The 14,542-nt window shown below is 40.3% G+C and overlaps 1 protein-coding gene across 6 annotated transcripts in view; it reads right to left on the minus strand.

Moving 5' to 3' along the window:
* The window catches only part of RALGAPA2 (Ral GTPase activating protein catalytic subunit alpha 2), a 323,095-nt gene that overhangs the window by 149,819 nt on the left and 158,734 nt on the right, over positions 1–14,542 (minus strand). For all 6 annotated transcript variants that reach the window (XM_019462380.2, XM_019462378.2, XM_019462384.2 and 3 more), the window contains one exon: positions 27–155. In XM_019462380.2, the coding sequence (XP_019317925.2) occupies positions 27–155 (129 nt within the window). The remainder of the gene's footprint in view (positions 1–26; positions 156–14,542) is intronic.

Below are 14,542 nucleotides of genomic sequence, written 5' to 3' on the forward strand. Positions count from 1 at the left end.
TGGATGCTGAGCATTGTCATACTCACCGCCGGCGTGTCTGTACTGAGGACCCTGGCAGCAGCCGTGATGAAGTCCCCCACCAGCATTGAGAAGCCAGGCAAACCCAGGGAGAAAAAGCGTGGTGGACAGTGCCTTATAATGGTATTTAAGATATCCTAGAGGCAGAGATAAGAAAGCACAACTGTAATTTTCAAGAACAAAATTCCAGAGTAGACAGTTCATTTGTATATATGGCCACTTAGATTAGATTATATATATAATCTAAGGGAACGAGGGTCACAGAAATTTTTCAGTAAAATGGGTACTGGGAGATGACTTAGTCCAAGTGCTATTGCACCCATTGTACAGGTTAGAGAAGGGACACTAAGTTGTAAGATGACATGCCCAAAATCTAAATCATGGCATTGGGACTAGGCACTTCTGTCTTTCACCTTAAGGTGAAAGCTTCAGACAAACTCCAGGGAGTATTCAGGTAGATATATAAATAAGACCTGCAAACACCTATCACTTTCAAAACTCTCCAATTTTCAAAAGTTAAAGCACACTGTTTCATTAAAAAATCTTTAAGTAGGCAAAGAGATGGAAATATTAACTCTTCGGATAGTTCTATGTGTTAAACAATGGGAATGAATAGAGCACGGTCACACTCTAAGCTTGGGCAGTCAGTGTGGCTCTGGGTACAAGTGAGAACACCAGGTAAAAGTGCAAATGTAGCAGCTGCCATTTATGTGGCGTGCAACATGAAGACCCCCGACTGCCGAGACACCTGGTGTTGCCGTGTCTGGAATGGCCTGTCCGTGGTGGGTGGCAGGCTGGCCCCTGCCCACCAGCTCTGTTCTGAGACAGCCACCACATTCCAGCCTGTGGCAGAGCAGGGCTCCACCACCAGATAGTGTTCATGCCACCCACAGCCAGGCCACATCTCTGAAGCCACCTGTGCGAGTGTGTGTGTGCACAGGGAATTAGTCAGAAAACCACAAACTTCTCTTACGTACTTCTAGGCCATGCACATTAATCAAACATACTCAACTACTAGAGGTATGTGTCTTGTAGTTATTCAATCTATAGTTAGTCTCAAAATACAAGCCAAGAAGCAAAATTTTAAAGAATCTGATTTCTTTTCTATGGCTATTTAAAAAATCCTTTAAAATAATCCTGGGGCACCTGGGTGGCTCAGTTGGTTAAGTGTCTGACTCTTGATTTGAGCTGGCCCAGGTCATGACCTCACGGTTCATGAGATCAAGCCCGGCATCAAGCTGTGCACTGACAGTGTGGAATCTGTCTGGGATTCTCTCTCTCCCTCTCTCTCTCTGCCCCTCATCCACTCGCACACACACACACACACACACACACTCTCTGTTTGAAAATAAATAAACTTAAAATAAATGAATAAAATAATCCTGATTCAATTTGATTAAATTAGAACAAAGTAGTAGCAACACACTAAATCCTAACATGTTAAGTCCTTTACCTCATTTCACAATCTGTTAATCTTGAAAGAGAATTTTTATGTGTTCACAATACATTTTTTTCCCAAGACTTGTTTTTTGTCCCTATGTAATGGAATTATTTGGTTTCTACAAATTGTGCTGTTCATATCCTTAAAATGACTATTCTGTGCTTACTCCATTAGAGCTCATATGTGGTAGTTTAGCTAGTACTAATTTAAAGTTTTAGCGTTTCAGCAGAGTTTTTCCTATACCAAAAATACAGAGATAGGTAAACAGACAGATAAAGGAGGGGAGGAAAGAAAAACCTGAACCACACTTCTCCCAAGTTAATGTTTAACCCTGCTTTAATCATGTCCTTTGATACACTTTAGGGTCCATATCAGCCAAGGCAAACATTCTAAGGGGCTGAGCAGATGGACGCTGTAGTTTAGAAAGTGTGTAGTAAACTCATGCTCCAAGAGTGGAACAAAAGATCCACCTTTTTCATAATTAAGCCTCTGATTAATGCCCTGGGCTCCTCACCACACACCTGTAATTACTCACAGAGGTGCGCATTGTGCTGGGCCTTGTCTAGGAATATCAGGCATCAAGCTACCCGGCAGCAGATGGAAGAACATTTCTGTTGACATATGCCACACTGAAAGGATTCATGTCAACCTGGCCAGCAAGGTAGCAGAATGCTGTGTATCTGAAGATTAATAATGCAAACAACCACCATGTTAACTTGGTTATGTTTGTGTTCATTCCATCTGTTGAGATGAGGAACTAAGCCTTGAACCCTGAAGATTTTTAAAATCTTTGGCACAAACTTAAATAAGCCATTTTCACCACTGGAATTTAGAATTTTAATTAAAAAAAATTTTTCTGTGACAAGTTTATGGGAATTAGGAACTAAATCCTTTAACAAGCAGAGGCCCGAATTTATAAATGAAATCATTTTGCTTCATAAGATTCATGTGTATAAAGGTGAAATGCTCTGTAAATGGGGCATTCACCAAAAATTACTAAGTTGCCACCAATGCTAAAGACAGCAGAAACACATGGAGCCGAGATAGAGTCACACGGCTCCCCGCCTCTGGATCTGCGCCAGTCACTTCAACGGAACCTGTTTCTATGGGCAAGAAGATTGGAAAGAGAGGGCAAAATAACAGATGGCTAGCCTACCCTACTATGCCACCCACGTAAGACAGAGCCCTGAGGAGAAGTGGGGCCTGGGTAGCTGTCGCCAGTTAAAGGCAGCACTGGGGTAGGGGTAATGTGGGAGTCAAAGAGGGAACTGTATGGTTAGTCAGCCAAATTATGGCCATATGCCTGCTTATTTTGCTTGTCCACACTGAAATGGAACAACCCAAAGATTCTGTCTTTGTGATGACATGTTAAAATTAGGAATGACTGTGTGGTGCTTAAAAGAGAACAGCTGCATATACTCAATGGAGGGACATCCATTGAGGGCTCCACTGGTATCTAGTAGAATCTTCTTTCACCTTCTCCTCCCACTTTTTTTTTTTTTTAACGTTTATTTATTTTTGAGACAGAGAGAGACAGAGCATGAACAGGGGAGGGGCACAGAGAGAGGGAGACACAGAATCTGAAACAGGCTCCAGGCTCTGAGCTGTCAGCACAGAGCCCGACGCGGGGCTCGAACTCACGGACTGCGAGATCGTGACCTGAGCCGAAGTCAGCTGCTTAACCGACTGAGCCACCCAGGCTCCCCTCTCCTCCCACTTTAATCACAGTAAGATCATAGCTATTGCTGGAATCTCTGAAAAAATAAAAATCTTGAGACTCTGAAACTTTTTGCACAGACTCCAAGGCTTCATATATAGACAGGACTGTGCTTCCCAAATGGTCAAATTATTCATGTACAACCTCATGCCTTCTGCCAAATTCACATCCAAAGTGAACATTATTTGTCTCTTTTTCAAAGCAACTCATTTTTTTTAAACTTAAATAATATTATTCTGGAAAATCAGTGTCCTATGTCACAAGTAGAAAACAGTCCTATGTCAATACAGTAACAGTAAATCAAGGCTACTCAATTTTTGCTACATATCACTATCTGATGGAGGCTCCCCTTGTTACAAAGGGCGGTTTGGTCTTCAGGGTGGTGTGAGAGTTCTGTACCTGCTCCAACTGGCCTGAGAGAGTATCAAGGACTGATGGAGGTGAGGAAAGGGGCCATCGTTCTTCCTGGGTGACTGGAGGCTGTTTAGTGAAACCTCTCCTGTGACTACCAGTGGGAAATGCCCCTGCACTCAAACCCTGGTGTGATGAAAAGTGCACTGGGACTGGGGTCTCAAGGCTTAGGTTCAAGGCCGAGTGTATGTGACTGCAGGCAGATCATGTCATGCCTAGAGCTTCATGTTTCTCTTCCATTAAATGGGATGACCCCCTCCCACAGAGTCCTATCTAATGACATAGATGTGAACACATGCCTTTCTAAACTGAACTGAAAAGTACCATACAGGAGTAAAGACGGTGATAAGTAAAAAAATGATTTTTTTTTCAAAAAGGAAGGACTCTGAAGGATTTTACTTTCTAGAATTTACTTTGTAGGTTTTGTTTATAGAATTCTGTGGACTATTATTTTGCTGATATTCGGAAAGAACATTTTAGAAGATTTTGAAGGTGGCATAAATAAGACTCTTAGTTGACATTATCCCAGATATTAAAAACCTCTAGACATTAGTGCTCTCAAATAACATTCCTAGCAAAGCATTATAGCCATTATAATGTATATAATTTCTAAGGCAAATAATAAAATCAAAACAGGAAAATGGTATTTTTAGATTTTCTAGCTTCCATTTTTCTAAGGAGTTCTAGAATTTGCCTGAAACAAGTGACTCTGGTAGCAAAAATTAGTTTCTTTTTCCATACACTAAATAGACTAAAAACAATAAGCTAAACAATAAGTCCAATGAAAAATGGACTCTAAAACAGGAATTAGGCATATTTTTGAGAACTGACAAGTGTGAAGCACAAAGTTCTTTCACATGTTTTTTTCAAAGGAAATAAAATTCATTCTGCAACATGCTGCCATATAGTAAAAAGACCACCAAACTAGTATTTTTCTCCTGTTTCTGGTTAAAAGTCCACACGCATGCTACACAGTGAGTGTGAAAGCTGCACTGTAAGATGATAATTGTGAATTTGCAGCTTATCAAAAGATTCCAGCTTATGAGAAAGTAACTGGTGAGAACATCTGTCTCTTATCACTGATCTTACAAAAAATCAGGTAATTCAAATAGAGGCGTGTTGTTTCCTCTCCTCCAAAGCACCGTTCTATAAACACAAACCGCATTCAGCCTGGTAAATGAATCGCTTTAATTGAATGCTATGTACACAGTAACTGGAAAAACCATAAGTGATAAGAAAAACATATGGTGATGGCAACAGAAATTGGTTTATTCATTTTGCATAGTGTTGTTTCTTTAGTTCTCTTATAATTGACCTTTAGAACGATAAATGTGTAAAATAATTTTGTTTATTATGGCTCCAAACCTTCCAACAATTACACAAAATGAAAATTTAAAAGGAAGGATTCATTCTGGAAGCATTTCCATTGTTTACATAATTGCACAGCTATAATTTAGTGCTCATGTTGTTATGGAAAATAAAAAAAAAGGGCCATTACAGGCCATTTCAATTCAAAATATTGCACAGTGGTGTCAAAAATGGGGGAAAATGTTCACTTTAAAGCAGTTTAAAATGGATTAACCCTGTAAACAAAAACATTTCAATATAGTGTTCTATGAAACAGAAATGTTCAAGAAGTAGCCATCGTTCAAACGGAATTAGAAATGTTGCAACTGTACTTTCACACCAATTACATATATATTATTCACTTAATATTTGCTCATGGCCCAGCAGATGATGGTTGTAACACAATAGCCGACCATCTGTCTCCCTGCCTTTCCTTAGCGGACTCGCGCCTGCTCCTCAGGGGCAGACGGGTCCGGTTATGCCACCTAAAGTCACTCAGACCTTCCAGGAAGCCAAACAGAGCTGCTAAGAAATAAAACTCATGTATACAGAATCACTGAACTGCTTCTTTAATTTTTTACTTTAAGAAAAATAAAATGCTGTGTAATAAATAACCACCATTTTTCAGGGAATGTACCTGCCTTTTATCTAGAAAATTCTAGAGGGAGCTCTTTTGTTTGGTAAAAGGGAGAATGTTCAGATCTGGTTATCTCATTAATCTGGTTAATGAAAAGGTTCAACTCATTCCACACCCAAGTGTAATTACTAATTATCAAAATATTTGAATGTAAAAGGGTACTTTTAACACTAACCCTGAATATAAACTTTAACAATCAAAAAGGCAGCCACAATCCTGCAGTACCTCAAGAACATATTTGAAAGTATCAATTATCTCTCTATTAGCAAAGCTCAGAAATGCTGAGTGACCAGAAAAAAAAAAAAAAAATTAGTTACCAGAAGAACAGAACCTTCAAAGTCTCAAGGCCTGGGCCACTTGCTTCTGCTAGTAGGACTTTGCTCCTTCAGCTCTGTGCAGAAGACACTCTTTACATACCTCAAGCTGCTACCTGGCTTCTTCATGGTCTACATTGGTTCAGGTAGGATTTTTGTTGATAAAAATAAAGCCTTTATGATTACGGCCTTTAAAAGAAGCATGGCAGATCATGTCTTAAGCACTGAGCTTCCAGAGAAGTCACTGACACTAAACACATAGCAGGACAAAGCTAAAGATTACTTTCAAGATCTGAGTCAAGGAATAGGTAGTATGTGCTATATATTATCTGTTTAAAAGGGCCGAGTATGGTGTGATCTGTTTGGAGAAGAAGCAGAGACTTGTGTAAGTGTTGGAAAAATGTGACCTCTCTGGGTGTAACTACATTATGAAGGCCAGGAGAAATATGACAGAACAGAGTAATTGGGTTCTGTAGCTGGAGAAACAAAGTCACCTAGTACTTCTCACCATGAAATATACTATGGAGAAGACACAGTTTCCCTGACAGCAGTGTACAAAGGAAAAAGGGAGTGAGAAATGTGAAATGAATTTCTGATGGCCACTTGAGTGGCTCTGACTATTTGTATGACATCAGGATTTCAGGAGTGACAGAACATCAGGCAGAGGGCAGAAAAAGTTGCTGCAACCCTCAGCCCTAAGGAGAGAGTCTTGAATGTTTTTTTTATGACTGCTTGCAATTAATTCTGCATCTGTGAGGAAGAATTTTGCTAGCCTTTAAACTCATCAGGACTGTCTGCTTCAGGAAAAAAAGAGCGATTGGTTGGCTGACTGAGTTTAAGAAACACTATATGAATTTTATTTTATACTAAAGTTGGTATGTCACCAGATTGTCTTAACTGCTTCTTTTTCACTTTGTTGTCTGTAAGAGCTTTATTGAGAGTGCTGAATCCTAACCACTAGACCACCAGGGAGAGCTTTATTGAGATATAATTTACATGTACTAAAAAATCACCCTTTAAAGTGTATATTTTAGTAGTTTTTGGCATTTTCATAAAATTGTGCACTATCACCACTATCTAATTTGAGAACATCTTCAAAATGAAACTGTCTACCCATAAGCAATCCTTCACCATTCCTGCCTATAGGCAACCTCTAATCTGCTTTTCTGTCTCTACAGATGTGCCCATCCTGGACATTTCAGGATACGGACACATACACCACATGACATTTTTTTGTTTTTGTTTGTTTTTTGTTTGTTTGTTTGTTTTTTTTAACCTGGCTTCTCTTATTTGGGCAGGTGTTTTAAGTTCATACATATTGCAACATGTAGCAATACTTTATTTCTTTTTGTGGCTAAATAGTATTCCGCTGTGTTGATATACTACATTTTGTTTATCCAATCATCGGTTAATGGATATTCAGGTTGTTTCCACCTTTTGGTGATTGTGCTGCTATGAAAATCTGTGACCCAGTTTTTGTTTGAATAGTTACTGTCAATACTTTGGCGTATATACCTAGGAATGGAATTGCTGGTTCATAAGGTAATCCTATGTTTAACTTTTGAGGAACAAACTGTTTTCCACAGCAGCTTCACCCTTTCATACTCTTTTGTTTATTTTTGAGAGAGACAGAGAGAGAGAGAGAGAGAGAGAGAGAGAGAGAGAGAGAGTTAGTTGGGTAGGGGCAGAGAGAGAGGGAGAGAGAGGATCTGAAGCAGGTTCTGAGATGACAGCAGACAGCCTGGTGTGGAGCTCGAACTCATGAACCATAAGATCATGATCTGAGCAGAAGTTGGACACTCAACTGATTGAGCCATCCAGGCGCCCCACCATTTCGCATTCTTACCAGTAATATATGAAGGTTCCAATTTCTCCACTTGCTCGCCAACATGCTACTTTTTTGTGTTTTTTAAAAATTATTATAACTACTCTAGAGAGTGTGAAGTGGCATCTCAATGTAGCTTTGATTTCCATTTCCCTAGTGACTAATCTTTTAGTCTTTTCACATCTTTTCACATGCTTTGTTGGCCATTATGATATCTTCTTTGGAGAAATGTCTAAGTCTTTCACCCACTTTTAAATGAGGCTGTTTGTCTTTTGGCTATTTAGTTATAAAACTTTTTTATGTATTCTGGGCATTAGACCCTTAATCAAATATATGATTTGCAAATATATTCTACCATTCTGTGGGTTGTCTTTCACTTGCTTGATGGTAAACTTTGTTGTGCAAAAATTTTTAATTTTGATGAAGTACAATTTTTACATTTTTTCTTTTGTTGCTTGTACTTTTGGTGTCATATCTAGGACTTCTATAGTTTTAGCTCTTATATTTAGGTCTTTGGTCCATTTTGAATTAATGTCTATATATGGTCTGAGGCAGGAATCCAACTGCAGACTTTTGCATGTGGATATTCAGATGTCCCAGCACTGCTTGTTGAAGAGACTACTGTTTTCCCACTAAGCTGTCTTGGCACCCTTGTTGGAAATCAGATGACCAGAGATATAAAGGTTTATTTCTGGACTTTTAGTTCTATTCCATTATCTATATATCCAACCTTTTACCAGCACCAGCACCATTTTGATTACTGTAGCTTTGCAGCGAGTTTTTTTTTTTAAACTTTTTTCATCTTCATTTTTGAGAGAGAGACAGAGCATGAACAGGGGAGGGGAATAGAGAGAGGGAGACACAGAATCGGAAGCAGGGCGTAGGCTCTGAGCTGTCAGCATAGAGCCTGACGTGGGGCTCAAACCCTCAAGTCATGAGTGAGAGTATGACCTGAGGCAAAGTCAGATGCTCAACCAACTGAGCCACCCAGGTGCCCCTGCAGTGAGTTTTGAATAGCGAACTCAGTCCTCTGGCTTTGTTCTTTTTCAAGATTGTCTTGTCTATCCAAGGTTCCTTGCAATTGCCTAAGAATTTTAGGATCAGCTTTTTCCATTTCTGTAAAAATTGGAATTTCGATAAGGATCCCATTGAATTTGCAGATGAATTTGGGGAGTATTGTCATCTTAGCAATATTAAGCATTCCAATCCAGGAACACGGATCATTTTTTGACTTATTTTGGTCTTCTTTAATTTCTTATAGCAATGTTTTTTGGTTTTCAGTGTATCTCTTTCATTTCCTAGGTTATATTTATTCCTAAATATTTTGTTCAAATATTCATTTGATGCTATTAATGAAACTGTCTTCTTAATTTCATTTTCAAACTGTCCACTGTGGTGCATAGAAACATAGTTAATTTTCTATATAGATCCTGTAATCTTGCTGAATTAATGAATTTATTCTAATAGGGGATTTTTGTGAATGTTGCAATTCCTTGGGGTTTTTATATACAAGCTTATATTGCCTGTGAATATAGATAGCTTTCCTACTTGCTTTCAAGACTGGATTCTTTTTATCTCATTTTCCTACCCGAATGCTCTGGCTGTAATCTCCAGTACACCACTGAATAGAAGCACTGTGAATGGACATCCTTCCTGATCTTGGGAAATTGTGGAAGTCTAAAATGGAAAGACCTGTTGTTTCCGGGGTGGGAAGAAACCCAGAGCCTGTGATGTGGTATCCACACCTCAAGTAGCCTTTTCTCAAAATATTTTTGGGGATTAGCAAATTAGAGCAAGGATGTTCAGGGTGCTTGGAGATCAGATGCATTGAGTAAGAACTCACCCTCTGTCATATGAACTGAGTTGTTCTCTCAGCCCTAAGTCCTCAGCAATATGAACAGAACATAAAGCCCCTTTTACTCTGACCAACACAACACCCTTCTTGCAGCCCATGGATGGGGGGAGCTGCTTTCAATGTATGCTTCCTATAATGGGCATTTCACAGCTCACTGGGGAGACTAACAGGGAGACGGCAACCCCACCAGGAAATTCAACACATTCATTATTCCATAAGGTGAAAAAAACTGCTGGAGGGTTGTAGGCAGAAGTGACTTACCAGCTGTACCAATCATGCCTTGAAGACACCACAGCCTGACTATGTAATGACTGTCTTAGTTGTGACCCTGATAAGACTCAAATCTCCAACATTACAGTTTGTACAACAGGCTGGTTTAATGAGATTGATGCAGGTGCTCAGAGCAGTTATTAACTCCTGACATGGGACTTCAGCAAATGAGGTCTGCTGGTGAGTAATGACAGCAAAAGTGTCATAGCTGCATCTGACTCCCGTGTGTATGAGGTGCACTCAGAGCAAATAGATGCAGCACTCTGAAATGAGACAAAACCTGGGGGCCAAGTTGACGCAGAGAGGTGTTTGTACATCCCAAGAATTTATAAGGGCCCGGGAGTGGGGTGGATGGGGTGGGATAGGAGGATGTTCAAATCTGCTTTTTCTGAGGCAGCCAGCTCAAGTCTCTCCACTGGCTCCTCCACCCCACTCCTCCTCAGCTTTTACAAGGTTCTGGAGCAGAAGCAGAAGCAAAAAGTAACTGACATCACAGATAACAGGATAGTTAGAAGTGTGCTTATAGAGCATAATTGTGCAAGTAATATCATTAAGGTAGGAATTACTGCAATGAGTAAAACATGCACTCCTATAATTAATATAGGTACCACAGGAACAGGCAGCCATACTCTCCCCAGGTATACTGTGCATCCTGTCTCAGGAATGCATCAGCTGGAAATATATTCTTAGAATATACAAAAGAAATGTGGTTTAGATGAAACCACAGGCTTATTAATATGTTCAGGTATAGCCTAATGCCATGGCTGCAAGGTGCAGTGAAGTCTCAGTCAACACTGCCAATGGTGTCAAGAAGAATACTCATGTCACTCTCATGCTAGAATCCAGATTGTATACTTGCACTACCTTAGCATAAAGTATGGAAAATTCAGTAGGGAAAACATCTCTCTACTGAATTTGGGTAACAAGGATATTTCTTGTGTTCCTCTGGAACTGTGAAAACCTAGAGAAGAAAGATCTAAGAGATCATCATTCAATTCTTTCACTTACAGAGATGGAGTAGGAGATCGATGAAGATCAGAAATTGCCCCCAAGGTCTAGACACAAACCCAAGCACGCTCCTCTTCTTTAGGAAGAGAAAATGTTAATGCAGGGTCAGTGAAGCACCATTTGACATCCGTGAATAACGGGCCTCATATGTAGACCCAGAGCATCATCCTGAGGCCATTATTTAGCTCTGAAACACAAATTATTCTTTCATCTCATTCACTTTGCCTAATAATCATTTATAAATGCAGTTAATACTTTTTAGAGTTATACTTTCAAGTGAAGTCATTAAATGCTCTGGCTTAAACATGTGCTTCCAAGGGACACCTGGGTGGCTCAGGCGGTTGAGTATCTGGCTCTTGATTTTGGCTCAGGTCATGATCTCACCGTTCATGGGTTCAAGGCCCATACTGGGCTCCACACTGATAGTGTGAGGCCTGCTTGGGATTCTCTCTCTCTCTCAAAATAAATAAACTTTTTAAAAAATGTGCCTCCAAAATATACACAGATCATTCTCAGAGAAATATTATCAAATGAGGGAACTGGGTATAAAATGCTATGCTCTAAAGAGAAATGAGTCTCCCATCAAAATATTCTTAGGAAACCCCTGGATAGAAATTGCATGGGTCTGTGCATGCACCCATGGAAGTGAAGCATACGCACTGTTAGAAGGATTCTATGGAAAAAACACAAAGAAATCTCCCAGGATTCCAACAAGAAACCAGGATCCCTATTTTTCCCACATAATTTGTGACTTCTGTGTTCATTTACTTGAAGTCTCAACTCTGCTAAAAGCCTTAGAGCTTTTGATGCTGTTAAACATGAGTGTCTAGTGAATTTAAAAGTATTTCCTTCTCCTTTGCTGAAATTGGGAAGCCTGGCTCTCAAGTGTGGATGAAGGTGAGCCTGCCTGGTGGCATGGAGTTCTCCATTCTCTCCTAGCCCACGACCAGGAACAAGTTAAAAAGGAAAAGCTATTCGGTGTCTTCTGGTGTGTTCTCATACTGGAAAGGAAATAAGTTTTGGAATATGATTATTATCCATTCTTTTCATTGTAGGATAACACAAAATGCACACTCTCTAGTTTGCTTCCTTGTAAGTAAAATTACTCCACCTACACGTGGGAGCAAAATCGAAGCTTTCCACATTTTGTGCTCTATATTAAAAAAAAAAAAAGAAAAAAGAAAGGAAGAGAAATATGGGCAATGTGCTGGTCATTCAATTCTGGGGGTCTACAAACCTACTGCACCAATGTGTTGGAGGACTGGACATAACATGTAGAGCAGTCCCAACAGGTAACGTTTTAGTTTCATCTCATCTTGGGCAACAGACATATAACGTGTTCTTCTTCTTTTTTGCAATTTAATGTGTTTGGACAATGAGCTCTCAAGAATGGCTTAAATCTGAGAGAAAATTCCCCAAGGGAGCTAGCTGTCCACCCACTTCTGAGGAAACCACGGGTTAGAAGCATTAACAAAGCAGTAGTTTCAGCAAACCTGAGACAGCCCCTGGCCGGTTTGTTCATGAGGGAGAGCCCAGTGCACTTGAATCCCAGCACAGCAGGAAGGAAAGAGGTAAAGGAAAGGAATTAGACCATCTAGAATAATTTCAATACCTCTAATGGGTTGACAAATGGCTCGGTGCTTCGAATTCTAGGAATATCTGTTTAACATTTTGGTTTTTGATTTACACATAATGAAATTCACTTGGGGGGGGGGCTTCAGAAGTACTTTCTTTTTTTAATGTTTATTTATGCTTGAAAGAGAAAGAGAGAATGAGAGAGAGAGAGAGAGAGAGAAAGAAAGCAGGGCAGGGGTAGAGAGAAAGAGGACAGAGGATCTGAAGTGGGCTCTGTGCTGACAGCAGAGAGCATGATATGGGGTTCGAACTCACGAAACATGAAATCATGACCTGAGCTAAAGTTGGAAGCTTAACTGACTGAGCCACCCAGGTATCCCGAAAGCACTTTCTTTAAACAAAGTCGCTTTTAGGCAGATGTTGGGAAGAATGAGGAAAAAGGAAGAGGAGGGATTTGGATAGAAAACTCCTAAAAGGTACAACTACTTTGCTCTCTGATCTTGGGCAGGTAGTTTGTCTCCTGGGCAGCAATTTCAACACCTGTAAATGGGAGTGAAAACACAACCTGCCCCACGGTGCTCTCACAATGCAACAGAGACAGACCAGAAAGGATTTTGTAAATTCTGAAGCCGTATACATCGGTGTTTGTATTAAATTATAGTGGGCCTTTTAAATTATGGTCTTATTAAAATATTAATTTTTCTAGGATCAGCTGAAAAATAAAACTTGGAACAGATTTAATACCCACTCATTAAAAAGGGAGTCCGAAATGAAACCCATATCGTTTTGATAATCTCAAGAACATTTCACAGTAAATTGACAAAATTCTTGAGTGCTAACTAACTCAGTTGCAGGTACCACATCAGCTGCTGTGAGGGGAATGAGGATGGAATAAAGCATAGCCCCTGCCTTCCAGCAATGACCCCTCAGGGGTAGAGGACAGCTCTGCGAAGCTGAGACTGAGGGCAGACCAAGTGCATAGTGCTCCTGCAGGGGGACAGCCTAGCACTCCATGGGGATCCAGAGGAGGGAAGCAAATAGGTGACACAAACGGCCTGGGTCTTAACAAAAGGACCATGCTGCACACATTCAATGTGAGACTCTAGTAGGGGGGTGGGGGAAGGCAGGTAATTTATTTAATGTCTTACTACGAAAAGATTCTCTTCTAAAATTTCTCTAGCCCAAAAATACCTACCAAAGAATATTTTTCCATGGGAGAACAAAAGACAAGCCATTGTTTATTGTTTCTTCAGAAAACAATGTTCTCTCTAAAATGTGTTCCTGTAAATAGCATTAATAGCTGAACAATCTGCAATTACCACACTCCCACTTATTGTTATGTATTAAAAAGGAATTAACAGACACAAAGAGATTATTCCCCACAAGGAGAGCACTTTCTCACAGAAACAAAACTTGCAATTTAGAAGGCTTTTTGGGACATTATTTCCTTGTATCCAAACCTATCCTTCATGGATTATAAACCACAGTCATGATTTAAAATCTCTTATATTCAAAAATCGATCCTTTACACATGGGAGTTAAGACCTAAGTACAATTTGGTATTTGTAATGCCTCTAGAAGCCACCTCTCTGTCTCAGTTCTCTGCCTGAAGAAAAATGTGAATTTCTTAAAATCTTAATGGAATTCTAAATGGGAAAAGAAGCTCTTGCAGGTCAACAAGTGATTTTCCAAACAACAAGAGAATCCCTTCTGTAGTGACCGTACTAGCACCTACTGAAGGCATAAGTGTCCTCACCTTTCCAGAGCTCCAAAGAGAGCCATTACAACCCCGTTTCCCAGATGAAGCAGCTCAAGCCAGAAGAGGCTATGTGCTCACTGACTCGAGGAGGCAAGGCCAGGGCTCAAGCTCTTTTCCCCAGGTTGCCAGGAGGTGGCCCAAACAGCTGGCCTTGGATGAGACAGAGCCTGAGAAGCTTATAAACCCCCAATCACATGCCAGGTCCGAACAGGACACCTGGTTAGAAAGGGCCTCTGGTGGTGAGCTGGAGTCTACCATCAGTCCCTACTCTGGAAGTAAGACAGCCTGACCTCCCTCTCCCCGCAGGCAGGGCTCCAGACATTTGAAAGAAGGCAACTCCTCACCACGCAAGCTGTTCTCTCGCC

This window comes from Panthera pardus, unplaced genomic scaffold, assembly GCF_024362965.1.
Source record: "Panthera pardus isolate Hobbes unplaced genomic scaffold, ASM2436296v1 HiC_scaffold_25, whole genome shotgun sequence".
Taxonomy (NCBI): Eukaryota; Metazoa; Chordata; class Mammalia; order Carnivora; family Felidae; genus Panthera; species Panthera pardus.